The sequence below is a fragment of the Arabidopsis thaliana genome, chromosome 5 (assembly GCF_000001735.4).
Source record: "Arabidopsis thaliana chromosome 5, partial sequence".
Lineage (NCBI taxonomy): Eukaryota > Viridiplantae > Streptophyta > Magnoliopsida > Brassicales > Brassicaceae > Arabidopsis > Arabidopsis thaliana.
This window is the reverse complement of record NC_003076.8, coordinates 22,083,284-22,109,895: the sequence shown is the minus strand read 5'-3', so window position 1 is coordinate 22,109,895 and position 26,612 is coordinate 22,083,284. Positions and strand designations below refer to the sequence as shown.

The 26,612-nt window shown below is 35.7% G+C and overlaps 7 protein-coding genes and 1 long non-coding RNA gene across 15 annotated transcripts; 4 read left to right on the top strand and 4 right to left on the bottom strand.

The window, feature by feature from the left end:
- Positions 1-516: 516 nt before the first annotated feature.
- Positions 517-1,623, top strand: AT5G54450 (hypothetical protein (DUF295); the record flags this gene model as incomplete). Its single annotated transcript, NM_124825.1, has 1 exon — positions 517-1,623. The coding sequence occupies one exon, from the start codon at positions 517-519 to the stop codon at positions 1,621-1,623; it is 1,107 nt and encodes a 368-aa protein (NP_200256.1).
- A 423-nt stretch (positions 1,624-2,046) lies between these two features.
- On the bottom strand, positions 2,047-10,132 carry CLUB. 3 transcript variants are annotated; one of them, NM_124824.7, is made up of 21 exons: positions 9,777-10,132; positions 9,154-9,383; positions 8,700-8,881; positions 8,156-8,339; positions 7,793-7,883; positions 7,410-7,570; positions 7,207-7,296; positions 6,951-7,112; positions 6,600-6,661; positions 6,278-6,368; positions 5,873-6,036; positions 5,504-5,717; positions 4,860-5,405; positions 4,559-4,771; positions 4,080-4,470; positions 3,901-3,991; positions 3,696-3,780; positions 3,398-3,584; positions 2,684-2,985; positions 2,479-2,569; positions 2,047-2,379 (listed from the first exon to the last, which is right to left on the bottom strand). In NM_124824.7, exons 1-21 carry the CDS (start codon positions 9,838-9,840, stop codon positions 2,201-2,203), a joined length of 3,780 nt encoding a protein of 1,259 aa, NP_200255.5. In that variant the 5' UTR covers positions 9,841-10,132; the 3' UTR covers positions 2,047-2,200. The 3 variants fall into 3 exon arrangements, with proteins under 3 accessions (NP_200255.5, NP_001331320.1, NP_001331319.1); NM_001345087.1 differs by having other exon boundaries at positions 2,063-2,379; positions 3,410-3,584; positions 9,777-10,065; NM_001345088.1 differs by lacking the exons at positions 2,047-2,379; positions 2,479-2,569; positions 2,684-2,985 and adding an exon at positions 2,998-3,314 and having other exon boundaries at positions 9,777-10,027.
- PHOS32 (Adenine nucleotide alpha hydrolases-like superfamily protein) lies at positions 10,045-12,976 on the top strand. 6 transcript variants are annotated; one of them, NM_001345084.1, is made up of 3 exons: positions 10,045-10,923; positions 12,326-12,377; positions 12,761-12,976. In NM_001345084.1, the coding sequence occupies exons 1-2, from the start codon at positions 10,203-10,205 to the stop codon at positions 12,331-12,333; spliced, it is 729 nt and encodes a 242-aa protein (NP_001332519.1). In that variant the 5' UTR covers positions 10,045-10,202; the 3' UTR covers positions 12,334-12,377; positions 12,761-12,976. The 6 variants fall into 6 exon arrangements, with proteins under 6 accessions (NP_001332519.1, NP_568808.1, NP_001332522.1 ...); NM_124823.4 differs by having other exon boundaries at positions 12,468-12,976; NM_001345083.1 differs by having other exon boundaries at positions 12,014-12,377; positions 12,468-12,976.
- Positions 12,977-13,816: 840 nt separating this feature from the next.
- AT5G54420 (hypothetical protein (DUF295)) lies at positions 13,817-14,092 on the bottom strand (the record flags this gene model as incomplete). Its single annotated transcript, NM_124822.1, has 1 exon — positions 13,817-14,092. The coding sequence occupies one exon, from the start codon at positions 14,090-14,092 to the stop codon at positions 13,817-13,819; it is 276 nt and encodes a 91-aa protein (NP_200253.1).
- Positions 14,093-14,989: 897 nt separating this feature from the next.
- On the top strand, positions 14,990-15,649 carry AT5G54410 (uncharacterized protein; the record flags this gene model as incomplete). The annotated part of the gene is made up of 1 exon (NM_124821.1): positions 14,990-15,649. One exon carries the CDS (start codon positions 14,990-14,992, stop codon positions 15,647-15,649), a length of 660 nt encoding a protein of 219 aa, NP_200252.1.
- Positions 15,650-17,730: 2,081 nt separating this feature from the next.
- Positions 17,731-19,479, bottom strand: AT5G54400 (S-adenosyl-L-methionine-dependent methyltransferases superfamily protein). The gene is made up of 2 exons (NM_124820.4): positions 18,721-19,479; positions 17,731-18,280 (listed from the first exon to the last, which is right to left on the bottom strand). The coding sequence occupies exons 1-2, from the start codon at positions 19,214-19,216 to the stop codon at positions 17,898-17,900; spliced, it is 879 nt and encodes a 292-aa protein (NP_200251.1). The 5' UTR covers positions 19,217-19,479; the 3' UTR covers positions 17,731-17,897.
- Positions 19,480-21,801: 2,322 nt separating this feature from the next.
- On the bottom strand, positions 21,802-23,898 carry HL (HAL2-like protein). Its single transcript, NM_124819.3, has 4 exons — positions 23,610-23,898; positions 22,682-23,345; positions 22,256-22,613; positions 21,802-22,155 (listed from the first exon to the last, which is right to left on the bottom strand). Exons 1-3 carry the CDS (start codon positions 23,761-23,763, stop codon positions 22,310-22,312), a joined length of 1,122 nt encoding a protein of 373 aa, NP_200250.1. The 5' UTR covers positions 23,764-23,898; the 3' UTR covers positions 21,802-22,155; positions 22,256-22,309.
- Positions 23,899-25,955: 2,057 nt separating this feature from the next.
- On the top strand, positions 25,956-26,159 carry AT5G08195. The gene has a single exon (NR_143064.1). It is a non-coding gene; the product is annotated as an other RNA (long non-coding RNA).
- Positions 26,160-26,612: the final 453 nt, after the last annotated feature.

Below are 26,612 nucleotides of genomic sequence, written 5' to 3'. Positions count from 1 at the left end.
TTTAAATTATAAAACCAGATTTTGCGCACCCTAAAACTTTGTTCAGACAAAACCAAAACCCTTTTTGTTCTCCCCCATCAAATGATCAATTTATTGAAAACAAAATTCCGAGATTTTATTAAGCGTTTTGGAAAATTGGAAGTTAGTGAAAATTAAATATATAGCAAAAGACACGTGGTTTAATCGATACCACTGGTTGTTAGTAGGGACTTTGGATCGGTGGTTGAGATTTTAATGAAGTAAATAACATTAGTAGTAAAGCAGTGAGGGAGGGAGGGTAAGCAATCGTGACCGTTGGATATTGGTAGTGGATTAATTGTAGGGCCGATGTACGGGTGTGTTTCTCGACTCTTTTCTCTTTAGGCTTTTCTAAGATAAGCAAAATTTGTAATCCAAAAACTTGGCGGACAAGGCAATTTCCCCTATATTAATTATGTAATGGTTTTAGGGTTTTTAACTTTAGCTGAAAATAACCATTTCTTCAAATTAGGGTTTTACTTTTCTGTGAACAATTCAATGTCTCTGCTTCTCAGACGGCTGTCGAAGCTCTGCCTTTCGAAACCTGCGTCCGTTAGGTCTTCTCTACTTCTCTCTAATGGCTTCTCATCATCGTCTTTGTTGCAAAGCCCTCCTTGTAACATAATCGGCGCTCGTCGTTGTGGACCGTATTTTGGAACACTCATCATTTTTAACGCTAATGAAGATGACTCCACTTATTTGGAAAAGAAGGTGCCTATGGAGCTGGTGGTGTATAATGATGCAACTGTAACAATAGGGGCATCTCATGGATGGGTAGCTACTGTGAACAAGGACGACGGCATTCTGCGTCTTCGAGATGATCTAAACCCATATGCATCGTATACAGATCCGAGAAGCATTCGCCTGCCTCCTCTTGTTACTCTGCCTCATTGTCAAACCCAAATCATCACCAACGTGGCCATGTCATGTTCTTCTCCCGAGGATGAAGACTGTGTTGTTGCTGTCAAGTTCTTGGGACCTCAGCTCAGCTTTTGCAGACCCGCTCGAAGTCACTCCGATTGGACCAACATCAGAATCGAAAACCCCTGCTTCTTCTCCTCCCGTGTCATGTTTTCCAAGAAATACGACATGTTTCGCATTCCTGGATCTGGAGGCCACATCATCGGATCATGGGATCTCCGCAGACACAAGCACGATCCCGTATTGCAGAGATTGCGATTCCGAAAACTCCCCGAGCTTCCCAAGACCAAACGGGAGCTTTTGGATTTTTGCTGCATCACCGAACACTTAGTGGAGTCCCCAGCTGGTGAAACATTCTTGGTTAAGTGGTACAGGAAAACTGCACCCGCACGCAAGACTATCAATGGTATGGTGAAAATGCAAACAAAAACTGTGATGGTGTTCAAACTTGATGAAAAAGGAAACGCTGTATACAGTCAAGACATTGGGGATCTCTACATTTTCCTCTCAAAGTCTGAACCTTTCTGTGTCCCTGCTAGCTCTTTTCCCGGCATGTCCTCTAACCGCGTCGAGATCTTGGATGTCAACGAAAACGTTGTTGTCGATCTGTCTGATTACTCCATGACCGGTGGAAATGCTCGTTTTGGTGCACCTTACAGTATTCCACCCCAAAAACTAGACTAGTGGTTTGCCTAGTTCCATCTCAATCTCGCCAAGCAATAGACTTGTAGTAGTACAACTATATTCCATTGTTACAACATGTTAACTATGTACGTGGGTTCTTTTACATTAGCTAATGACCTGTATGCTGTGTATGCATTTGTTTGTTCCCTCATGTGAAACTATTCTCATTGGTGTCGATCAGTTTCCATTTTCCACGATTGCAGTTAGATTCCACTGTTACAATTGGCCTACATCTTAAGCCAATTGTCTACTGATAGCTTAATTACGCAGAGAGTATTTATATTGGTAATACATCTGTAGTACGTTTATATTGCCAGCAATGCTTTTTGGAAGAAGGAAATACATTTGTAGTACGTTTATGTTGGTAAGCCGCTTCACTTGCGTGTTTAGTCAGTGTAGTCGACTTCGAGTTAGTCTAGGTTTGCGAGATGAGATCCATAAGTCGGAAATAAAATCGTCACAAAAGAAAAATCACTCTCATCATTGATGATCCCATACTCTGATATTTCTTTGATCGCAAACAAAATAAAAATACAGAAAAAATGTTTTCTTGGAAAAAATATAGAGTGAGATTCTATTACTTGACAGGTAAGCAGTAGGAAGAACTGAGAAGTGGAGGCAAGACACATACTAAGTGAGGACCCGATGGATTGCTGCTTACATTTGCTTCTTCTACGTTTGGCAACCCGAGTTGAGGAGGACGGACATAACCCGCAACTAACGGGACACATAGTATCGAGATTACTACTCTTGAACCTGTAGTATTTATTGGAACCAGCCAACAAAATTAAGAACATTATCATCATTTGTTGTTTCTTGCACTAAAACAAATGAGAAGAAGAAAAGATTACTTACCTTGCTCCTCTGAGAGAGAGACATGGCCTCTCTTCCTACCAGCGATCATCCAATTCTCCGAATTTGCATTGACTTCATATAACACCTCATCCTTGTGTAAATAAAACAACAAATTTTGATGAACATGCCGATATTTTAAAGTAATATATAGTTTCAATAGATAGGAAGAAGCTATATCGAGTAGCTCGATATGGACATCACTTACATGTTGTTGTTCCACGGCTTCACTTTCTTTGAGTTCTTTAAGCCTTTCCACTCTCCACTGCATGGTGATAAGTTTCCCGACCCTAAGCCCATCAGAAGGAAGTGGGAGGAATCCAACTGTGAGGCAAGGATCAAGTACTGGACGCTGCAAAACAATAGCACTCTTGAACACCAAATCTCTCCCTTCAGTATCAGTTTCAGAGTGATCTGCATCCACTGGCCTGTGTGCTCCAGCTGCTCTATCCCCATGGATTCCATATTTGATATTCAGAATGCTTTCTGGTAGCTGCAAATCTTTCCCTTCTGTCGTACGAACAATTAGTTAGTTTGTAGTTAATAAAACTTCTATTTCTCTGTTTTCATATGCATTGTATGCTTTATAGCCACACGTAAAAGGCAATCACCCAAATACTTGCATAATTCGACATAACGCATCCTGATACTGATACTTGTATGCTTTATAGTTTATAGTTCACAGAAACTAAGATTTGAGCAAACTAGATAAGCCTACCGAAACGAGGTATGGAAGAATAGAACAAGACAGGGTTCAGGGGTTTGACACTTTATATCAAGTGGATCTTCCTAAGCCTATCGAGCTTTCTGGCCAAATCTATACTAGAATAGGTTTTGTTCTGAAATAATAAATAGCTTCAGATGGCTGAAAGTAAGATATAAAGTAAAAATCTGAGTCATATTAACCGTTGGATAGGAATACCTGATGACATACTCTTGTCTAGGCATATACTGAACACGACTGCTGCTCTAGATCCTGGAGACACGACAAGCGGAAAGAACGTTGAAGTCGGTCTTCCATCATTTTGTCCATGAATAAATCCATCTTGAAGATCAAGCCAAACATCAAGAACTATCAAGTTCGCCTTGACGAGGGAGTGTAACATAACCTGTAGATAGAAATGAGTTCATTGACAATCTTGGGTGGATGTGAATAAGATTGAGGGAACAGAGAGGTTAAGGATAAGATTCTTAAATTTTTAGGAGCTAAAGTTGATTACCTGCAAGACCAAAGTGCCATCATTGCATTTGTTTGCCACCCTTGTGGTCACATCAAAGGGATCGGTAAAATGTGCAGCTATGGTTCTGCTCACATAACAAAATCAGGAGACATATGATTAGGAAAAGAACTGTTTGAGTCAGGTCAAACCTCTGATTGATGTGGAAAAACGATAATCAAGATTTGCCACAACAAGGAAGAAATACCTCTCAAATATCTGGTTATGATGAACCCCAAATTCAAGTTTCAAAGCTACAGTTCTCATTCCCTCTAAAATATCTTGTTTCAGCGGAGTGACTGTTAACGCAAAAGAAATATGATCATTGGCCAGTGGATGTGACACAAACATGTCATAATAATCAAAAAATCATTGTTTGCTGCAAACCTGATGATGACCCTCTAGCAAGCTTCTCACTCAAGGCACGAACAGGGACCCAAAGAATAGAACTCACATTGCTAGCCCAATCTGAGAACACTATTTTACCATCGCAAAGATTAAGCACCTCTGAATCCCGTTTTGAAGAGACAGGACTATCTTCAACAAAAACCTCAGCTTTTGATGCACCAGTATCACAATCTGCGTCCATGTATCTCTCCATCTCAATTCCATACGAGTCTTCAATCTTTAGCCCTGGACCAGTATCAATGTGCAAGATCGCGCCTTTAAGTGAGTAAGCAATAGGACGTACTATGATACCAATCCACTGGGCTTCATTTATTAGCAGAGCAGAAGATACAGCTGCAGCAAGATCAACCAGAGCTCTTGGTTTGGAAACCTAAGAACAAAATGTATACCGTATCAACGAAGGAAACAAGTGTCCACAAGAGTATCACTACTCATGCATGTAATTAATGATTTTCTACCTTCAGGATAGGTCTGGTTGGCTTCTCATAACTCATGAAGTCGTCACTATCTGCAGGACCACCCTTCGAAAAGCTATGAGACCTGAATCTCAAGCGCCCAATCTGGCCAGTAACAACTCCCAAGACATAGGAACCGGGTTTTTGTGGAGGCAGAGCAAAAGTGATAGTATTCCTTCCGGGGTTTAGCACAGTTGCAGCGGAACTCTTTAAAGCCTGAAAGCCAGTCCATATACAAAGTTCTTAAGAACGTGAAATTAATTGAAGAAAAGAACGAGAAAAGTCATGTCTAATGGAGGCAAACCTGGCCGCCTTCGTCAGTGTTGTTGGTGGCTACCAAGGTAAGACTAAGCGAATCAAGGGTGATATCATCAGGAAAGCCACTCCACACAGTAACAGATAGATTCCCAGGGTCTCCATCACACAACTGAAGTGGAGGGCCAGTATTTCCAGAAAATGTGATCAATGATGACACATCTAAGGGAACTGGGTTCTTCATTTCACTGTGTGCAAGAGTAACAACCTCGGACTGAAAAGCTTGCCGCTCCTTGGACGAGAATAATCCTTTATCCAACGAAAGTAGTCTAACACAAGATGACATGTACCCAGCTTGATCATCAAGAATCTTTTGACACTGTGCTAAATTAGGCAAGACTTCTGCCAGTAAATCTTGCCATCCTTCACCCGCATAAAGGGCACAAACTTTTTCATAAGAGTTTGCAGCCAAATCATATTTTCCGTGCTTGAAGCAGACAGCTGCAATTTCCCCATCGAGAACGACTCCATGTCTCTTCCACCAGGAACGGTGATAGTTTTCGGCAGCACCTTTGGTTAGGTTAAGATATTTATTCTGCCACAACAAAATTTATATACATGAGAAGCTAGAATAAAGAGCAGCATAAAATCAGAAGCTTCATTGTCCTTATGTAAATGGTATTAGCAGGCTACCTCGAAATCCTGAATAGATGACAATGTCTTCAACAAATCATGATCTGAAATGGTAAGTCGTAGAGCGTGCTCAGCTGCAACAAAAATTTCAGCAAGCCTCATAGGCCTATCTAGGGGACTCTCAAAATTTCCTGGTGAAGAATTTGTTCTTGACATGGGAGGTGCTTGTACTTTAAGTGATGAAGGTGTTCTCGGAGACGCTTCTAAACCTGATCTGTCGAAATTTATAAAGATATCATTTTAGTTCCTTATAACAGAAGGTGATGATTTGCAATACTTCCTGGAAACTTCGAAGATATATGAGATTAAAGTACTAACAAATTTGAAAACAAGAAGGGCTAAAGAAAAGAATTTTACAAATTTCATTACCCTTCAGTAAAACTTGGGCGCCCATCAAACATTTCAGGAATATTTCCGGTTGAAAGAGAAGCCCTTCTTCTGTTAGCCACACGTAGAAGGACAGATGGTTCAAGAGGTAAGGCTTTCCGTTGAATACCAAAGTGCTTGGTCCTTGAAGTTGCTTGAAGAATAGTCTTTTACCAAAAAAAGGAGATAAGTATTATAAAAGAAAAACGAAACAGATGGTAAATATAGTTACGCAGCCCTAAATCTCGCATATAATACATTTACAAACAATACCCTGGTATTATGTCAGTGTCCACTAGAGGCCATGCAAGTACAGCTAACTCTTAGCTCGAATCTAAAAGCATGATTGGCTTCAATAACAATGCTATCAGATAGATAACACATTCACGCAGCATATGTATATTATACCTTTTCTTTTTCAAGCACCTCCGAGGAAGCATCTTGTGGAAGAGATGGCCAGACAGCCGGTTTTGGCCAAGGCAGCATACTGAGACAAGCACTGTCCATAAAATGGGTAGGAGTTACTACTAAACATCATCAGCATAGCCTCCCAAAGAGAAAGAAAAATCGACATGCTTTTTTCAGCAAAGAAAGACTTGCTCTGTTTATTTAAAGTGACACATATAATTCCTCACTAATTGCGTAATCCTTTCTCTACGGGAAGTCATTGGAGAATTAATACTTCTATATAACAGGTAACGCACATGCTATAACAAAAATAGACCCGTACCTGTTCAGTGGACTCTTTTCGATGTCTGTTCCATATCCTATCAGATATCCAAGTCTCATGAACTGCCATGACATAAAGGCATTTCAATGGGTATAAGCACTTGAAAATAATTTTCATATTGTAGTTATATGCAACCAACAAAAAAACTTTTTAAGTGATTGGACATGAAGAAACTAGTAGACATCACATAAGACAATTACCGAACTATGACACAGACAAATGCAATATCAACTCAAAAGAAATTACTCAACAGAGACCTCGGTTCAAATTCCAGTCAATAATTGAAAGAGGATGTCAGCAAATAGGAAGTTTTGTTCATTGTACATATTTTGAAAGCAAGCAGATTTCTACCTTAACCCGTGAAAGTGAATAGAGATCACCCTGAAGACGGAAAAATTCCTTCTCAATATCAGGTGCAACAACGCCATCATGGTGATGAGAAGCAGTTGCTTCGATCAGCGCTAAACATGCAGTAATTACCCAAACTTCTCGCATACAGAAGGGCAGTACACTCTACAAAAATATCAAAAGAAGAGAGGAAATAAGGTCGGTCAAATCAACTAACCAAAAGTAAGATAAGCGTTTCTTTAGTAACAGTATAGGCTACCTCATGAAGGGTCAAGGCCTTTGCAAAACTAATAACAAAAGAATATCCCCTAGATGCAACTTCAAATGGACGATTCAACTTGAACAACAGCTGCAAAGAACCACATAGAGGTAAGCTAATGAAAAGGTTGTAAAAGTAAAGCTACAGTTTTGAAAGGAGAAAAGGACACTGTGATCGATATGATGTCTCTTGTGTGCACCAACCCTAGATTGACAGGCAAAGAGATACTGTCTAAACTCGAATTCTCTAAAAGAATCATCTTGCACAATCTGTGTCAATGGTTTGCTTCCTGGTTTCAGCAGCACAGCTTGGTCATCTTCACCGTCGAATCCTCCAAAATCCCTCTGTTTCCCAGGCATATTAACTGCATTGAAGGTGATGCATGATAGATTATTTGTTCAGAAAAAAAAAACTTGAAAAAAGAAATCAGTTTGTTGGATGAATACTGATCCCAAATGCTTTAAGAGATAAAGATACATGTCAGGTTTGTCAAAACCTAAGAATATAAAATATAACAAATAGACAAAACATGAAATTTTTGCTGCCACGGATCTGCAAGAGAGAGATATAGAGGTAGGAAAAGAACCTGTTTCCAAATAGCAGAGCTCTAGTTCATCATATTCACGTAATGCATCTTCATGAAGATGAGCCATCTCAAATATGAAAGCCAAACTTTCCTGAGACAGCATAGAACATTATGACCTTTAAGAAAATGAGAAAAGTTTCATCAAATGTGACTGCAAGGACCAATGTTGATTTCTAAGCTTGGGGATTATTTTCATACTTCTATGGAAGAAACAAAAGGGGCACATAAATCTCCATCAGAGACTTTATTAAAAAAGTATAAAATCTAACTACAAAAAGGAAGAAACAGGATTTTAAACCATTTTATTCATTTGCGTAGAAGTCACATGTCACTTTCCATTCACAAATTGAGAAGAGAGCTAACCTTCAGGATGAAAAAGTTACAAAAGTTCCATATTGGCATAAACCGCTGCTCACTGAGCTTGCGTATCTCATCCTCGTAGAATTGTGCGCGCCTATCCAAGGTATTCCTGATGCACTCGGTAATCTTTAATTCAAGGTCCTCCCAAAAATTTCCTTCAGGGCCATGTACATCCAGCTTACAGCACCTTAAAAGCATTGCAAAAATTATCATATGAAGACTATGTATGGCATGCATAAATGAAGTAAAACTGATCAAGTAAATAAAAAGGTGTTTTAGCGTTTATCCCGTCTGCATTTCCATAAGTATATAACTTAAAGATAACTTCCTTTAAATGAGTGATTACTGCTAAATGGGTTTAGTTTATGCATCTAGCAAAAATATGAGTGATTGCAATCGTGCAAACTGTTTAACCTAATCTATTTATGTTAGAACTATAGTAGGAGCAATCAAGTCTCATTAGGAATCTGGCATGGTATTTTTTCGGTTCGTGCCTGCTTGTATCAGAGCAAAAAAACATAAACACAGTCCAATCTGCATAGCTTACCTTTCTCTCTTTTTTGAACTGAAGTCAACTTCAAGCTTCGCATATACTTTCTTGACATTTTTAGTTGCTTGATCATTACTTGGATGAGCTTTAGATACAAATACAATAAACCATTCCCTCTCATCATTCTGAACAATTAATTTCAGACGTGGTTTGAGAATGTTTTTAAACTCATCAAGATCCTGCAAGGTCAAAGGTATACTCAGAAAAGCTAGAAGAACAAAAATTGTCGAACCACATAAGTGATAAATCTAACCTAATCCAGAAACCATATACATTAGAAACGGTACCTACTATCTAAACATAGGTTCTTATCTCTTATAGAAAAGGAAAACAGAAACGAATATCATCAAGCACATCATCTTTGTTTCATATTTTGGCACGTGACTACTCTCCACTGCCAAGATTGATACAGAAAAAAAAAACACATATCATCATATCAACAAGCAAGTACCTCACATGTGACAAGAACTATAGTTGCGTATGGTTCTCGAAACCAGAACAAATACTGCTCCTGCGGGAATCGACTACGAAGCCTCGCGTCTGTAGTTAATATGAATTCAACCGGCAAGTTCTCAACAAAAACCGGATTTCGAGTCTTGTTAGTCAAGAATGCTCTTTTTAATGGCTGATGTTCTTCAAATAAACCTTTCACTGTAGGCCACAGATCACACACATCTTCCACTGTAAAAGAATATGCAAGCAACCACTATTACAACGAGCAACGGGAACAATATAAAGAGAAGACATCTTAATACTAACGAACAAGTAGAGTTTAAGATCAGAAACAAAAGAAATCATCATGATCAGTTCCCTTCAGGAATGGATGCTCATTTCTAAGCACTTTTAGCTTCATTCATGAGTATAACCTGACCAACCAACAACCTAACAGATTCATATCATCTGATTTGATCCTTCACCTACATTGAGAAACTTTCCACTAATATATAGCTATGACATCGCAAAATGTGGCAGAAAAAAAAAAGGAGAAATAAGATCCTAATCGAATGCAGCAATCGTAGAGAAACAAAACCCCTAGAAATGTACACATTTGAAAAAAATTGGGGAGAAATTCACCGGCGGCGACGAGACGATCGCAGGAATTCTTAATCGTCTGGAACTGAGCCAAGTAGTTCGCCATCTGAGTCACCGATCTATACGAATCATACGAATAACTCGATCGAATTATACAAAGAGATCAGAATTTGAGTGAGGTTTCGTCTTCTAGCTGCCAGAAAAGGAAGTGGAGGAAATCACCGACGCCGGAGATCTAGTGAATCGTCTTCTTCAAAACTATGGCGCTCAGATTTGATCCTGACCGTTGGATCACTCCTTCTATTAACTACATCTATATTAGAATGCTTGTCGTCTTTGTATATAAATAACGGCATGCAGTCTAATGTTCTATTAAAAAAACAAAAACAACGCTTCTTTCTTCTCCGTTAAGAGAAACCTCCCTCACTCCCACTTTCCGACGAACAAAAACAACATCTGAAAAAAATCATGAATCCAGCAGATTCCGATCATCCACAGCTTCCAAACATCAAGATCCATCACCCTCCATCTCCACGTCACTCTCACCATCACCACTCCTCATCTACTCCCTCCTCCGCCGCAACTCCAACACCAACCGCCGGAGCTCGTCGTAAAATCGGAGTCGCAGTTGATCTCTCCGAAGAAAGCTCTTTCGCCGTTCGTTGGGCTGTAGATCACTACATCCGTCCCGGAGACGCCGTTGTTCTTCTCCACGTTTCTCCAACCTCCGTCCTCTTCGGTGCCGATTGGGGACCTCTCCCTCTGAAAACTCAAATTGAAGATCCAAACGCTCAACCTCAACCTAGTCAAGAGGATTTTGATGCTTTTACTTCAACAAAAGTTGCGGATCTAGCTAAACCGTTGAAGGAGTTAGGGTTTCCTTATAAGATCCATATAGTGAAAGATCATGATATGAGAGAGAGATTATGTCTTGAGATTGAGAGGCTTGGTCTTAGTGCTGTGATTATGGGAAGTAGAGGTTTTGGTGCTGAGAAAAAAAGAGGAAGTGATGGCAAGCTTGGCTCTGTTAGTGATTACTGTGTTCATCACTGTGTTTGTCCTGTTGTTGTGGTTAGATATCCTGATGATCGTGATGGACCTGTGCCTATTGTTACTGTCAAGTCTGGTGGAGATGATGATGGAGATGTTGTTGCTGCTTCTGCTTCTGCTCATCATGAACACATCAAAGGTCAGGGATCAATTATCTCTATCTCTATGTGATTCAGTGATTGATTAGATAAGCTGCTTTCGTTGTTATTTTTTTCATGGATGTTTCTGTTGATGTGTCAGATTTAGATTCAGTAGTGTAGTGAGTGTTGTGAATTTTGTGATCACGTGAATATGTTGTGAAAAAGATTGCCATAGATGGTAGCACAGGAAAATGAGATCCTTTTATAGCTGAACTAAGATGATTTTGTCGATTTAGTGAGAAATGCTGTCCATGTTCATTGCCTTGCTTACCCGAAAATTGAGGATGATGGTCATGTACATAGATGATTTCCTAGCTTTAGTGTATTCGTTCTATGAATTTGTATATATCTTCTTCATCTGCCGAAACTGTTTCTATTTACTGAAGTTAGTTGTATAGTATATATCATAATTTTTGGTGGTTATGGCTAATTTGCTGTAATATATGTTAGAAGATTATTGTTCCCCTACACATGGGACAAAGAAGCGCCGACATCGTTCTATTTCTTGCATTGTTTACACTACCCATTGATTGCGTTTAGACTTTAGATTAAAAGTACTCTAGTCCAGAGGAAAGTTTCTTTTGACCCTTGAAGATAAACTTTTCTAAGTGAGTTTGTTTGATTTATTTTTCCTCTGTTCGGTTTAGTTTGAGGCAACATTAAGTATCATTAGCATCCAAGTATTATGATTCTTGACTTGGGAAAAGGCAGATAAGAAATTATGTCTTCTATAACCCCTCATTTCGTAAGTTGGTGACTGTATACTTGTTGTTGTATGAAACATTGAAAATCAAATAGTGCAGTAGTTCTAAAAAGGAAGCTTCAATTATACTTTTTGTTGTTGTTTGCTTTGGTCCAGACTAGGAAAGGTTACAATGTTAACAGAGGAAAATTTAGGAAAGAATGGGAATATGTAGGAAGAATCTGGTTAACATGCCAAAATTTTTTTTATCTATACTCTTGGGTAATGTTTAGATATCAAATCTAACTGAGATGTAGGCACTACCTTCTTACTTTTATGACAAGTTCAGATGAAAACTTGTCAAATAAAGTTACTGAGTTTCGTAGATTGCTTCTTCTGTAAGATAGTCACTGGTGTTAGTTCTGGAGCATTTGGTATACGTTACAAGATCGGAGCTACCTAGTGAATTTGTAAAAAGATCTGAATGTACACTGATAAGGTAAAAAGGCTATTATCTATAGGTTACATTTGTTATCTCCACCATACTGCATCACGACTAGCAATGTATAATCTGCATGATATTTTAAGTGATCCCTCTCTGTGTATCTTCGAACAGTGAAATGTGTGTTGTGAATAAAGTGTTATTCCAGTAGATATATCTATGATCTGACCAAATGACAATGTCTTATTCCTTTTTTGTTCCTGTATTTCTGTCACAGATGAGTGATGATTCGTGGGATCTAAGTAATATATCACCCTCTTCTCTTCTAGGTAATATAAAACTCACATCAACGATATCTGTAAGCTTATATGGTCTACCTGTCTCTTGATTATCTTCTTCATGTTTTTGGAATTAATAAGGTACACAAAGCAAGTAGGGGTGTTAGCGGAATGTTCAGAGGAGTGTTGAATGTGTGTTCTTTCTTTAGCTATGACAATGTTGATGAATTTCTTTGGGTTATGTAATATGAATGAGTGTTGAGTGGTTTCTGCATTAAACATGAAGGAGTTGTATGATTAATGAACCCCTTTTAGGAAGAAGAAGGATTATACGTTTCTTTAATAAAGACTGGTATTTTAGAATTTAGTTACATGGTAACATCAAATAAAGATTTGGTTGATTTATGGTTTTGGTTTGACTTGTTGGAATTTAGGTAAATCTAAGGATTGAAGTTATGAAAGATGGATTTCTCCAAAAGAAAAAGAAAAATGAAACAACCAAAGAAACAAAAATGTTTGGTAATTCGTAAAACTTGTTTGGTTATTAGGTCTAATTTCTTTTGCAAATTTAGAGTAGATGACTATAATTATCGGATTTTACATCTTTTCACGCGGCGGATATGTACAAGAAATTTCTTCCTTTTACATCATTTTTTTTTTTTTGGATTCAGTGTTTGTTTAATCAGAAACAGGGCATGAATATACGGAAAACCATATGACAAATATACCTATAGATCTCACATATAATACAACGCTAAATTCACAAACAATTTAACTTGATTTGACAAACAAGTTCAACTGTGAGAGGCACGGATCAAACAATGGACATCAAATCTGTCCCTTCAGTTCTCAGTAGTCCTATTTTGATTAATCCTAATGCTCTTTGGTACAAATCTATATTCTTGCAAATGTAATGTTCCTTTGAGTATCTAGTTTAGACTGATACACAGACAAGAATAATGGACTTCTACATCACAAACACTAGACAGTCAGATAAACTCACATTCCAAGAGGTGAAATGGTCACACTAACCTCTATGTACTTATAGCAAGTCTTCCTAACATGACACGGTCCAAATTTCAGTATCCCCATTCTTGAAAACACCTAGTTTTGGCTTCAAAGCACTTTAACTAAAACCACTGGGTCGCGAAAACTATAGATTCTAGAAGAGAAAGCTGAAACAGCCTCTTAGAAATCCAAGCATTGGCTGGGAAAATACAATACAAGAACTTGACAAACTCAATGAGACAATTGGCTTGAGATGTTAACACCAACGAGAATGGTTTGACATGAGGGAACAAAAAAAACGCATAAATAGCATACAAGTCATTAGCTAATGTAATGGTTTGACATGAGGGAACAAACAAACGCATAAACAGCATACACGTCATTAGCTAATTAATTTAAGAACCGGTACATAGTTAACATGTTGTAACAGTGGAATATAGTGTACTACTACTAGTCTATTGCTTGGCGAGATTGAGATGGAACTAGTCTAGTTTTTGAGGTGGGATGTGGGCTGGTGCACCGAAATAACCAAATCCACCATTCATGGAGTAATCAGACAGATCGACAGTAACGTTTTCGTTAACATCCAAGAGCTCAACGAAGTTAGAGAACATGCCGGGAAAGGAGCTAGCCGGGACACAGAAAGGTTCAGACCTTGAGATGAAAATGTAGAGATCCCCAATGTCTTGAGTGTAAAAAGCGTTTCCTTCTTCATCAAGTTTGAACACCATTACAGCTTTTGTTTGCATTCTCACCATACCACTTAACCAAAACGGTTTTGTAGTGATAGTCTTGGGGCAAGTTGGAAACAAAATTCCGAGATTTTAATTTGTACTCCCTTGTAGAGACTGGAAACAGATGAATGCTAAACAGAGGAATGCTAGACAACACGCTTCTACGTCTCAGTCAATCTTCTCAATTAAGGATGTGGTTCGTTGACACTTAACGTTTCTTTAACGATTTAATACAAACCCAACGTATTATAACATGTTGTGATAAAAGAATATTGTGGATTGATTATAATTGAAAATAAATATTTTAACAGCATAAAATAAATGTGAAATCTGGATAAAAGTTGTGAAAGACTATAACTTTAAATGTGAATAGAGAGACCTTATGAGAATTTTTCAAATTAAATGTAAGAATTTTAAACTATACTCTAATATTGTATAAATAAATAAAAGGACTATAATTACTGTATAATTCAAAATTAGCAAATATGTCATCAAGGACATTAATGTTACTATATATATAAGATAGTCATATATCATAAAAGAAACAAGAAACAGAAAAAATACTTCATAGGCTGAAGACTGAAGTTGATTGTTTTATTGATTCTTAATTATTTGTTTGTTTATATGGAATTCGAAACAGAGACAGAGCATCATCTGAATATTTAGAGATTAAAAGAATATCGACTGATGGGAGATATTGTCATCATGATAACTACAACAAGTGTTGTAATTCTCGCGTTACCTTTATAGGACAGTCTAATTTGTTACACCTCCCAAAGTCGTCTCATCTAGTATCACGTGACATACTCCCATAAATACACACTTACTGTATACGATTATTTATCTCTATATTTCTTGTCTCTCTAAAATAAAACAATTTCTCTCTATCTTTCTCATTTCTCTAAAAAGATCTAAAAATATATGAAAACTTGTTTCTCCAATCTGTTCCGTGTTCTAGGTCTAGGGAAACATCCATCTAATTCAAGTGCTGATGATAAGATTGTTCAGGCTTTGGCCGAAGCCATTGATGCTGCAAATAAGAAGCTAAGGGAGGAAACCCTGCAGAGTAACGAAGAAGCTAACGATGCTATGGAAACTTTCCGAAGAAAAACTAATGAGCAAAAAAGGTTAGAAAATGAGAAGAGGAAGCAGGCATTGAAGGATGCGAAGGATCTCAAGGATCTAACGTATAAGACAAAGGTGGAAAATAAGCTGAAGAAGACACAACCAGAGAAGGATCGAGCTGAGGAAGAGGAGAAGGATTTGACTGAGGAAAAGAAGAAAGATCCGACTGAGGAAGAGGAGAAGGATCCTACTGAGGAAAAGAAGAAGGAACCGGCTGAGGAAAAGAAGAAGGATCCGACTGAAGAAAAAAAGAAGGATCCGGCTGAGGAAGAGGAGTTAGAGATTAAAAGAATATCGAATGATGCGAGATTTTGTCTTCATGATAACTACAACAAGTGTTGTAATTCTCGTGTTACCTTTATAGGACAGTTTAATTTGTTACACCTCCTAAAGTCGTCTCATCTAGTATCACGTGATATACTCCTTTATACTAAATCAGGCGAACCAACATTCTAGGCACAAGGTATTAGATCACCGTCCGTTTAACGCCTAACGCTTTCTTGAACGCAAATCGTACGTCTTTTCAGTTTGATTTTGCATTTTAGTTTATGTTTGTTTGTATTTTGCATTTTAGGGTTTCTCATCTTTTTTTCCGTTCGTAGTTTTGCATTTTAGGGATACCAGCATTAGCAAATGATACTCTAATCTTGCTAAATTTGCATTTTAGCTTAAGTTTACAATTTTCCATTAAAAATGTCCTTTTTTAGTTTTCGTCAACCACTTTTTACATGAATTTCTATAGGTTAATCCAAAAATCATCATTAGCAGCTTTAACGTTATGTACTCGCCTTTAATTTTTAAAAGAAAACGTAAAACGACTGAACGTATAAAAAAGTAGAGTGGCAAAGAAAGTAATCATTTGAAAATTTTATTTTATTTTAAAAGAATTTGGTACGGAGGAAGTTGGAGCTGTTGTTGTTGTTGTTTTCTAAGAAGGCTTTTAGAGGAGATAAAAGCAGCCACAATGGGCGTTCCTCATCAGGCTCTTAGAGCAAATTAAAAGGCCCTTCCAACCGGCCCAAAAATAAATAAATGGATCAGGGCAGCTCCATAAGCAAGAGATTTTTTGATATTAAAGGACTCATACGTGGTCAATTTTCATTGGTCCTTGAAGTGAAGACAAAGAAAAATATTATATGTTTGGTTTTATTTTTCGCGAGTTTTCGTTTCTCTCTTCATCGGCGACGACGGCGATTTTCATGCGAACATTTATAATACTTAACAATATAATAGTAGAGGATGAACGAGATGAGTATACTCAGTTTGATGCATCCAAATTCACACAACCAGAATTAACCACTTTTTCACAAGTGGATTTCAACTTTTCTACCCTTCAAATCTCGGTAATATTATGGTGTCTCGAGCCCGAGTTCGTGATCGGGCTATACATCAACAATTGAAAAATGATTTAGTCGAGCATTTATGACATAAATTTGACGGGAATCAAGCTAAAAACTAATCGTTATTTTGATTTTCAATATTTCTATCATATGTGTTTAAACTTTAATTATTTAGATTAATTATTAAATTCTATGAAATAAAATAATTATAATTTTTAATTTAATAATATTTTTTTTGTTTTTAAAGAAATCCACTTAAAAATTTACCATTGAATGAACAAAAAAATTAAGGAACCAACAGAATTCCTTAAACTCTACAATTTTAAAATTTATGATTAAAAGAATATGAAGAGCCCCTAATGGTCTTGTACTATTGGGATTGCTCTAACATATCACATCGTATGCTGTTATAACCTATAGTACTATATTACAAATTACGTACCACCAGTTTTTTACTAGGGTCTAATTTTTTTCAGAATTCTTAAATTTACATATAGCACTATATCAAAAGTTCTGCGTTAGCTTTATTTTTTCTTAACTTTACCATTGATATTAAGAAAAATACAAAGCAGGCTACATAATTCTAGTGGCACGTTATATCATTGATATTAATGAAGAGCTAACGATGGAGCGAATACTTGCATGATAAAGGATTTCGAGTACTTTCAAACAATATAGATGGATATATAAATCTTTTCATATTATAGAATATATTTTTACTTTTAGATGTAAAGTTATGATTTAAAAGAGAGATGTGACAAAGAGAGTAGTACTAATAAATGAAGGATCTATCAAGAGATTGTTAGTATATAGGGTCAGGTTATTGTATATTTTTAACAAAATCAACTACTATTACTAATAGTGTTGTTATACAGACCCATATCTATTCCAAAGTTTACTTGTACATTAATTGAATGGGAACCAATCTAATACATAGTGAGAGTGACACTGACACTAAGTACTAACAAAGAAACTATCACTTTCTTTTTAAGGAAACATATATAAAGCTTCCACATAATCAATTGTCTCTATTTGGTATAGCTAAATACAGTATTAATATCCAACCTAATTTTTCTAATCTGGCTTGCATCACATCGTCCTGCGTACTCTACAACCCTTTGTATAAATATGAAAAAAAAAAAGACTCTTTTAAACGGCTGGTGATATTTCAATCAAACTACAATAACTAATGTCGCAGTCAAATGCAAGACTGATTTAATTGAATAAAACTTTTTTAAAAACAAAAACACTCCATAAGTATATAAACTGATAAAAGTTTACACATTCTTTCGATCGATGAAAATCTCTAGGATTCACTAAAATAAAAAAAGGGGTATGAAATTACATTAGTTTTTAAGAAAACCTTAACATCTCCAATCTAAACGTACTTCACCAGATCCCACAAAATGCTGACTAGGTTTCTTAAACGAGACCATATGGCTCTTAACCATAAACGCAGTGACTCGTTTCGAAACTCTAATCTCCTCCATCCTCAGCTCCTGTAACCGCCGCACATACTCCGGCACGTGCACTAAGTCCCAAACCACTCCAACTCCTCCTGGTTTCAACACTCTCACCGCTTCTCCAAGTACTCTCATCCTCTCTGCCGCCGCCTCCACCGTCTTCTGACCGTATTCTTTCCCAATGGTATGGAGAAACACTGCAGAAACCACCACGTCAAAGTAGTTATCACTAAACGGAAGCCTTCTTACGTCTCCTTCACGGCATGTCACGTACTCTTGTACTCCTATAGACAAATTAAACACATCTCAACTAAAAAAAATCAATGAATAATAATGACAAGAAAAAGAAAAAAAGAAAACAAAAGATACATGTCGTGAATCTAATACAAAAATCCTACAAAATTCGGTTCTCCATATAAAAATAATGACATGTATAAACACTAAATCGACAGTTTTAAAAAACTTAACAATATCAGTTTTGATTATATTTTTATTCCAGTTTTTCTTGATTTCTTAGAATGCTCAACTATAATAAAATTACCTCTAAGCCAAATTTCCACTAGATAAATCTGCTGATAATAATTATATATATCTGAAATAATTACTTTTAAAACCCGTTAATCACGCAATATAGTCGGAAATCTACAAAATAATATGTTGGTCAACGAGAAACGACTTTGAAATAAGTCAAAAAAGTCAACGTAAAAAAAAAGAACTAACGAACCTTCGATGTGAGCTGTACGTAGAGTAGAGAGAGTAGTAGTCATGGACCGATCCAACCCAACGACCCGACCCGAGCTACCAGTTTTCTTGAGCTGCGTCGCAACGGCATTAAGCAAAATCCCACGACCACAACCTAAGTCAAGAGCGGTCTTCACACTCGACCAATCTCCAACAGATCCAACCATCCTCTGCGCCATCTCATACCTAAGCGGCACAGCAGAGTAAAAAAAATTCGCCGCCGCGAAAAACAAACACACGGCGGAAAGCGCCGTAACAGCTCCAAAGAATCCAGCCGAGAATCTAGCTGCCGCGGCGTTAGAGAAGAGAAACGATTGAAAGAAGACGCAGATCGGGTTAAAGTAGATGACAAAGACGGTGGAGAGTATAGAGAAAGCAATCGCGTTGAGTATCAGGAAGATGAGTGTGTGTTTTTGCTCGATCCCGTAGATTGCGTAGATCTGAGCCCAGTCTCTTGTTCCATTCGTTGTCTTCCCCATTGATGCGAAGATTTCAATGTTTTTTTACGAGCAGAGTGAAGAAGAAACAGAGACGGTTACAAAAAGACTTTGGTTCAAAGATTAATGTAACATGAGAATAAGAAGAGAGAGGCTCTGACAGAATCTAGACCGTTGAGCAATCACAGTGAAGCTTTGTATGATTCTTATGTGGAGCATACATATATAGTGTCTCATGCATAACATTAGATAATGATATTTGTATGTATTTGTTTTTGTATTCTACAGTCAAAACACATATTTGAATGTGTAACCGTTCCTAATTTAATTATTATTTTTAAGCATTAATGGTATTTTATCTAAATTTAGGTTGTTTGTTTGGTGAGTGACCACTCTTTCATGTTTTTATTTCTCTTTTTTTTTTTCGTGTAAAGATGAAATAAAATTTAAATTTGTTTGTTTGGTGAGTTATCACTCTTTCATATTTGCTATATAAAGAAGTTGAAATTAAAAGTCCCTTGAAATTAACTTTCTCTTCTTTTTTTCCTTTGTGTTGTTTTGTCGTTTTCAGAAGATTTTAAACTTGTTTTGGTTCACTTAATCATGACTCATGATGATTAGACTTTTTAACAATATCGTTTAGAAAACAAAACATAGGATTCATATTTTCAACAATTAATATCTCTCCTTTAATCATTAAATGTACCTATTTTATATTCTTATTCGTTAATATTGATATTTATTCATATTACAAAATTATTATTGTTCTTTTACCCCTATTATATATATATATATATATGTCCTGATTTCAATGAAAACAACTTATACTAATATAATTCGAGTAGACATTCAACTCTTAAATGTTTCATTGGTTTATATATCTGAATTCAGGTAGACACTTTTTATATCTTTATATTTTTCTCCAATAGTGGAAATTATAGCTAGGTGCAGTACATATATAATCTAACAATAATGGAGAGTTTTCACTTATATGTCACTACTAAAACCTTGATATATCACACAAGTTCAATTATGTGATTTAACTTTTATGAACTTTCATGTCTATAATACTAGAACTATTCTCCTTTATTAGAAAGGGATAAAAAAAGAGAGAGTTGAATTTGTGGTGCTAGTGAATGAAGTAGCACATGCTAAGGTCTTTCATATAGGTCGGAATCTGACTCCTACACTTGATTAGGCACATGGAATTTATTATCATTTTTTTTTTTTTGCTTTCTTAAGAAATTAACATACAGTACATCATTTGTAACTGTAAATTGGATGTCGAAATTCGTTTTGTCAAGCTATCTTTTATGTTTGCATTCTAATGATGTAATCGACTAGTCGCTGATAAATAAACTGGAGAAATGTCAAGAGTTATATATGAAAATATCGTGTAATAATTGAAGTATTTACTAATTAACTATGGTTTAGTATAGTTTAATTCGAATTCTGAATTTAATTATCACGATTTCGTTTGTGATGAAGGTTACATGCACATGTGCTATTAGTTGGATGTTCAAAAATCTGGGAAGACACATGTCAAATTTTTATTTATTATCAATTAAACATGTATCTGGTGAGGTACGTCCAATTTTTCAAAATTATTAAATATAGAGATATAGATGTACATGTGCAATTATATATTATCATGATTTCTCGTCGGTAAGCAAATTACATGTTTACTGTCAACATAACCAATCATATATGTAGTTTTAGAATTTAGAGATACACCATGTATAGTTGTTTTTTTTACAAACGTTAATATGATGCGCCTACTCAGTTTAATATTTTGGATATGTTTACTTCAACTAGATAATAGAATTTGGCAGACAAATGTTCATATGAAAGTTTTACTATTTTTGTTGACCAAAAAAAAAGAGAGAAAAGGTTTAAGTATTTTAATTTTTTAACATTATAGGTACTGTATATGAGACTCTTTTTTTGACATAGGTAAACTGTATTGATTATGACTTATGAGACTATCCTTGTCATTTGCTTCTTTGTGATATTTTCTTACCAATTGTTACTTTACCTAATCTTTTATCACATTTTATGTAGCTATGTATTAATAATATTCAACAAAATACAAGTATACGAAATAAATATAAAAAAAAAAAAAAAAAATTGAAAAATTGAATTCATAAGAAAGAGATGTTTATCAACTAACCATTCATGCATCATTACTGACACTTTGGCCGTCCTCTATTAGTAGTAGAATTTAATTATTACTAGTAATTATGTACGTATAAAGATGAAGACACATAATTGTGACTGATAATGATAAATTCTTCAATAAATGTATGGAAAAGCCTATTTGAAGGTTGGAATTCGATAAAATTGAAGAGGGAAATCTTTTAAATAGCACCAAATCTAAGAAATTGTCGGCAGAATCAAACTTTTTACTTTTAATCTTTAGACTAACACAAAACTAACTAAGCTATTCTCATTAGGGTGCCAAACATGTCGGCTAAACCGGAGTTCAAGGCATTTTAATTCGGTCTGATTTAATAATATTTTCGTATCAATAAAAATCTATTGAGTCCTCTTTAAAATGGTCATCGAGTCGGCCCAATAAACAAAATTTATTAGCCCAAAACTGGACCAATATTATCGGCAATTTCTAGTTGAATCTTTAAATTTGAGAGACAATTTGGGTCGTTAACCATTGAAATAGCATGGAGTAAGTTAGAGCCTATTCAGTAATTTACTAATTTTTGTCTTTTGTCAGGAAAACGACATGTATAATCCGCGTTTTGAAGGTGAATTATTACAGGACGAAGATTAAAAATGATATCATCCATTAAAGATCATAGAACATAAGGGTTCGTGAAATGCAGCAGCTTTATTACTCTTAGATAGGTAAATAAACTAGATTCTTACTTTTACCGCTGCTTCCTCGACTATATTTACTTCTCCGCCATTCACATTCATTGAAACTGGCCCTTGCTCATCCTAAACCGTAATGGCCCTTGTTCCTCCTAAACCGGAACAAATAAACCGATTAAAAACCACTAGCTTATGCAGTAATCTACAAATATGATTACAATCTTGAAGAGGACAATTTGTTATCTTCTTTACCTTTGCTTTGGCTCGATGATGCTGCACCAAACTACGGATTGTGGATAAGCTTTTTCAGAGACTGGAAGATTCCCAACTAGCATAAACAGCACCTATAATCTTCTCATGTAAAACTTGACCAGAACATGCGATGATTCCACGGTCAAGACCTTCCAAGTAAACACCTTTCGAGAAGTCTAAGTTTCTCCCTCCCGCATCAGTCACCACACCACCAGCTTCTTCCACAATAACAACTCCAGCTGCGTGATCCCATATCTTCTCTTTGTAACTTGACTGTGCAAACTTCATAAACACTTCAGCGTCTCCACGTGCAATCGCTGCATATTTCACCATGCTATACACTCGCATAGGCTGCTTTCTGCAGAGCAAAAAACTTTTGGTCAATAACGTAACATTTGAATAAGAGAGTGAATAAACAACATTTACCTAACTCCCATGCTATTGGCAAGTCCTGCAGTGAACAAGTGGTTTGAGTTTGCTCTCTCTACTGGCTCACAAACTGTAGCTAAAACCGGATCATCAACTGAAGAAACCTTAAGAAGTGTTGCAGATTCTGGTATTCCTCCAACGATCAAAGGTTGCATCCAAGCTTGACCACTACCTCTCTTTGCATACATAACACATCCTTTCGATACTGAACCAGCAACAGCTTTCGTCTTCATAGCTTGGTTACAACCATTACTTAAACATTCTTTCTTAACCGGATAATTAGGACATCCTAGTACACCCAAAAGAACTTTACCATTCTCTATCAAAGCTAAAGCAACAGCATACTGATCCCCACGAACAAACCCTAACGTTCCATCAACAGGATCAAGAACCCAATGCCTTCCTTTAGGTCCTCCAACAGAGTTACATCTACTAATAGCCTTAAGAATTTCACTAGACCCCAATGGCTTAACTGGCTTCGGAAGCCCGTAGTTCTGAGCTTCGGACAATGCTTCATTAACCGCATTCGACACAGCTCCTAAAAGACCTAAAGAATCAGCCTCAGAGAGTGTCTCAGTGTCTTCTTCAGCAACAATTGAAAGGTTTTGATCACCAAACACTTCAGCTAAAACCCAGCTCACAATTGCTTGTACACCAAAATCTGTCAAGTGAATCAACAAAAGTTTAAAACTTTGATACACTATTGAACTACTAATACAGAGAATCATTGGAAGTGATGAAAAGTTGCAAACTTTTGTATTTTAATACACATTTTGTTTCATCTATCAACGAATTAAAGAACATGATTATTCGATTACACAATCCAACATCAAAAATTCGTTTTTTTTTTATTTAACACAAACAGATCTCAAAATTACAATTAGAAAAAAACAGAACACAAAACAGAGAAACAGAGAAATCGAACCAGCGACGGTGACAGGGGAATCATCGTCTTTAGACTTAACGTGACCACCGTTAGGAAGATGAAGCTTCTCTTGAACTTTAACACAGAGAGAAGAAGCGAGGTGGACAACACGCACCGCCGTGTCAATCTCCGTTTCTAAGGAGTCCACCGCCATCGCCGGCGAAATCTATCGGAGGAGAAAGGAAGAGGAAGAGAAAGAGATATCAAAAAGCTTCACGCTTTTTATTCACATGCTCTCTCTCCACTGCTTCTTCTCCTCTCCTTTTTTTTTCTTTCTTTCTTTTAATACAAAATCATAATTATTATTTTAATTTTACTTTTTATGCTCTTTTTGGTGGCTCTGTCACATTTTCTTAAAGTGGTTATAGTTAAATTATTTATTCCCTGGATTAAAAAATAAAATAAAATAAAACAACAACACACTTTTCTCCTTAATAACAACTTTTTGTGAAAATTAATAATAAATAAATATATAAAAGTTAATAACAACGTTGATTTTCAAAAGTATTTCAAACTAGAAAAATAATTATTTTCTTTGTTGTAGTATAACAACGTTAATGTTTTTGTAAGAATACATTTTCTTTTTCTCCTTCCTAATTTTTTTTTTCTTTTGCAACGTTATGCTAATTTGTGTATTAAGAAATGTGATTCACTACTTGATATCATACAAAATTAAGGTATCAATTTCGACGCTTTTCTAATAAAACGATATTGGAAGATAATATTTTTGGTATGTTATTGTTAGTGAGTATTTTCTTGAAGCAACCAAAAATTGAAAACTAAATAATTCTTTTTAATACAATAAAAACAATATTCACGTTTGACAAATAGAAAAAGAAAATGAATAATCGTATATACTTTACGACAAAATCGTAACGTGTGGATGGTGAGTGGGTTTTGTACTTTGTAGACTTGTAGTTAGGTGAATTAGGGAACACGTGCGGAAGAAGAAAAAAAAGGTCGAAACAAAAAGTTGTCTTTATAAAAATTCTCGCATTCTCGTTTTTCAGCTAATAAAAAAATTACTCATACTTTTAATTTTCGTATTCTTCTGATATTTTCTCTACAAATCTATATGATTTAAGTTATAGCAATTTGGGGAAAAACTAAACGCATAGACGGTTTCTTTTTTTTTCTATTCACTTTGGTATAATAATCTTAGGGGAATAAATGAAATTATATAGATGAAGAGGTCAAATGAATATAGACCGTAAAGAAGGGACTATGCATGGTGGTCGTGCATGTGGACAGAAAGCTCCTGTGTTTGCTGTATAACTAATTAATTGAATATAATCTATTTAATTAATATAGCATTAGGATTAAATTATGTTAATAGGCTGTGAATAATAAACAATAGTACAAACTTGTTAAACCGTCCAAGACTCCAAGTAAGTGAGCCCAATATGATAATATATTTAGTTGGGCTATAGGAAAATTTATATAGCCTTTGAAGCCTATATGAAATCCCATTAATGCTTCAGATCTTAGGAAAATTAACAAGATGTTTAAGAAAATTAGTTTACACATTGAATGATGGAAACTCTCCAGAACTGTTGCTTTTTTTTTTTTTTTTTTTTTTCATATAGGCCCGATCCATAATAGGTGCTGACCATTGTATGTTTTCAACACGGATGATGAGAGACTGAGCCATATGTGCTACAACTTATGCGTATAGCAGTCTCCTAAGTCCCAAAATCTCCCTCAAACTCTATCCATGAATCATGATAAGCCACTGAAATCAGTTGTGGACTTACGCTGGTTAATAACATAGAGGCATATTAAAACCTCTTATCAGGAGCTGGATGAGACTGTTTTTATTCTAAAGCAAAGTAAAGAAAAAACTTAAATTGTGTAACCAAGCTCTCAAATGATTCTTAATTTGATTTCATATAAGGTATTGGAGGAGAATGTTTTTTGAGGCAACTTTACATGTTAACATCATTGTTCATCTATGTATTTCTTACTAAAAATCTTAATTATATGGATTAATTGACTTCTAATGAGATATCATTTTGGACTTCTTAGGATCCTTTGATACTTGGTAAGTTAGTATCTATGTAGACAATTATTAGTAGAGAAATGCAAACTAACAACACGAATTGATTAAGATAATTCCAAGTTGTTCGTTGATTACATCTAATTCAGTAAGGAAGTTAATCAAGTTGATTTTGGATCTGATGATATGTGATAGATAATACAAGAAGAAATGGTTGGGACCTAAAAAGAAAAGATGATTATAGTCAAAGAAAAGAGTCGTTAGACATATAAATTTCTTCATTTTTTTGGTTTCATATTTTTCGTCTTATTATTTACCAAAACAAGAAAGACAGAAAAAGGCTAAAGAACGAAACGCGTCTCTCGGCTGGATTCACGGCGTCGACGTGATTGACGGTCTCGTCGTGACCAACGTTTTTCATTTCATTTCTGTAAGTGGAATAATCTCTCTTTTTCTCGAATCTCATCCACATTTAAGAGTCACAAATTTGTAAGAGAAACTTATATTTAAAATAGCTTTAAGAAAAATCCTCCAATAACAGCCCCTTTACGCAAAAAACTTACATATAATTAACTTCTCAAAATGTTTTATCTATCACCTGATAAAACACCAATTATTTTTAAATTGACACAATAACTCCGACTCCTATGTGAATAGTTCCTTGCACAATCAATTAAATCATGATTCTGCATATTTATGTGTGTGTGTTTATGTTTATCACTGTGCTGTATATGAATTCCAATTTATGTGTATACAACTGTAGATATATGTATTCCAATCTATACATCGAATATATTATTTGTATAATATATAATATGTTAAATATGCATGCTATCAAGATAACATTATCAACGCGATAATAATTATTTCCACGATTACGAATAGTTCGTTGGTAATTTTTTTTTTCTCACGTTTCAACAGTTATTTGTTTGGAAGAACAAGACAAACTGATTTATATCATACTGACATTTAGAACAAAGATTAGATGAGGTTAATGATATTTGGTA

Excerpts from the sequence above, each read along its gene's own strand:
- CLUB (NM_124824.7), bottom strand. The coding sequence starts at position 9,840 with ATGGCGAACTACTTGGCTCAGTTCCAGACGATTAAGAATTCCTGCGAT. Across the intron at positions 7,884-8,155 it reads GTAACTTTTTCATCCTGAAG|GAAAGTTTGGCTTTCATATT; the intron begins GTTAGCTCTCTT and ends ATGCTGTCTCAG. Across the intron at positions 7,297-7,409 it reads TCTTTGCCTGTCAATCTAGG|CTGTTGTTCAAGTTGAATCG; the intron begins GTTGGTGCACAC and ends GGTTCTTTGCAG.
- PHOS32 (NM_001345083.1), top strand. The coding sequence starts at position 10,203 with ATGAATCCAGCAGATTCCGATCATCCACAGCTTCCAAACATCAAGATC. Across the intron at positions 10,924-12,013 it reads TCATCATGAACACATCAAAG|TCACTGGTGTTAGTTCTGGA; the intron begins GTCAGGGATCAA and ends TCTGTAAGATAG.
- AT5G54400 (NM_124820.4), bottom strand. The coding sequence starts at position 19,216 with ATGGGGAAGACAACGAATGGAACAAGAGACTGGGCTCAGATCTACGCA. Across the intron at positions 18,281-18,720 it reads ACGTACAGCTCACATCGAAG|GAGTACAAGAGTACGTGACA; the intron begins GTTCGTTAGTTC and ends ATTTGTCTATAG.
- HL (NM_124819.3), bottom strand. The coding sequence starts at position 23,763 with ATGGCGGTGGACTCCTTAGAAACGGAGATTGACACGGCGGTGCGTGTT. Across the intron at positions 23,346-23,609 it reads TTCCCCTGTCACCGTCGCTG|ATTTTGGTGTACAAGCAATT; the intron begins GTTCGATTTCTC and ends TTCACTTGACAG. Across the intron at positions 22,614-22,681 it reads GCCAATAGCATGGGAGTTAG|AAAGCAGCCTATGCGAGTGT; the intron begins GTAAATGTTGTT and ends TTTGCTCTGCAG.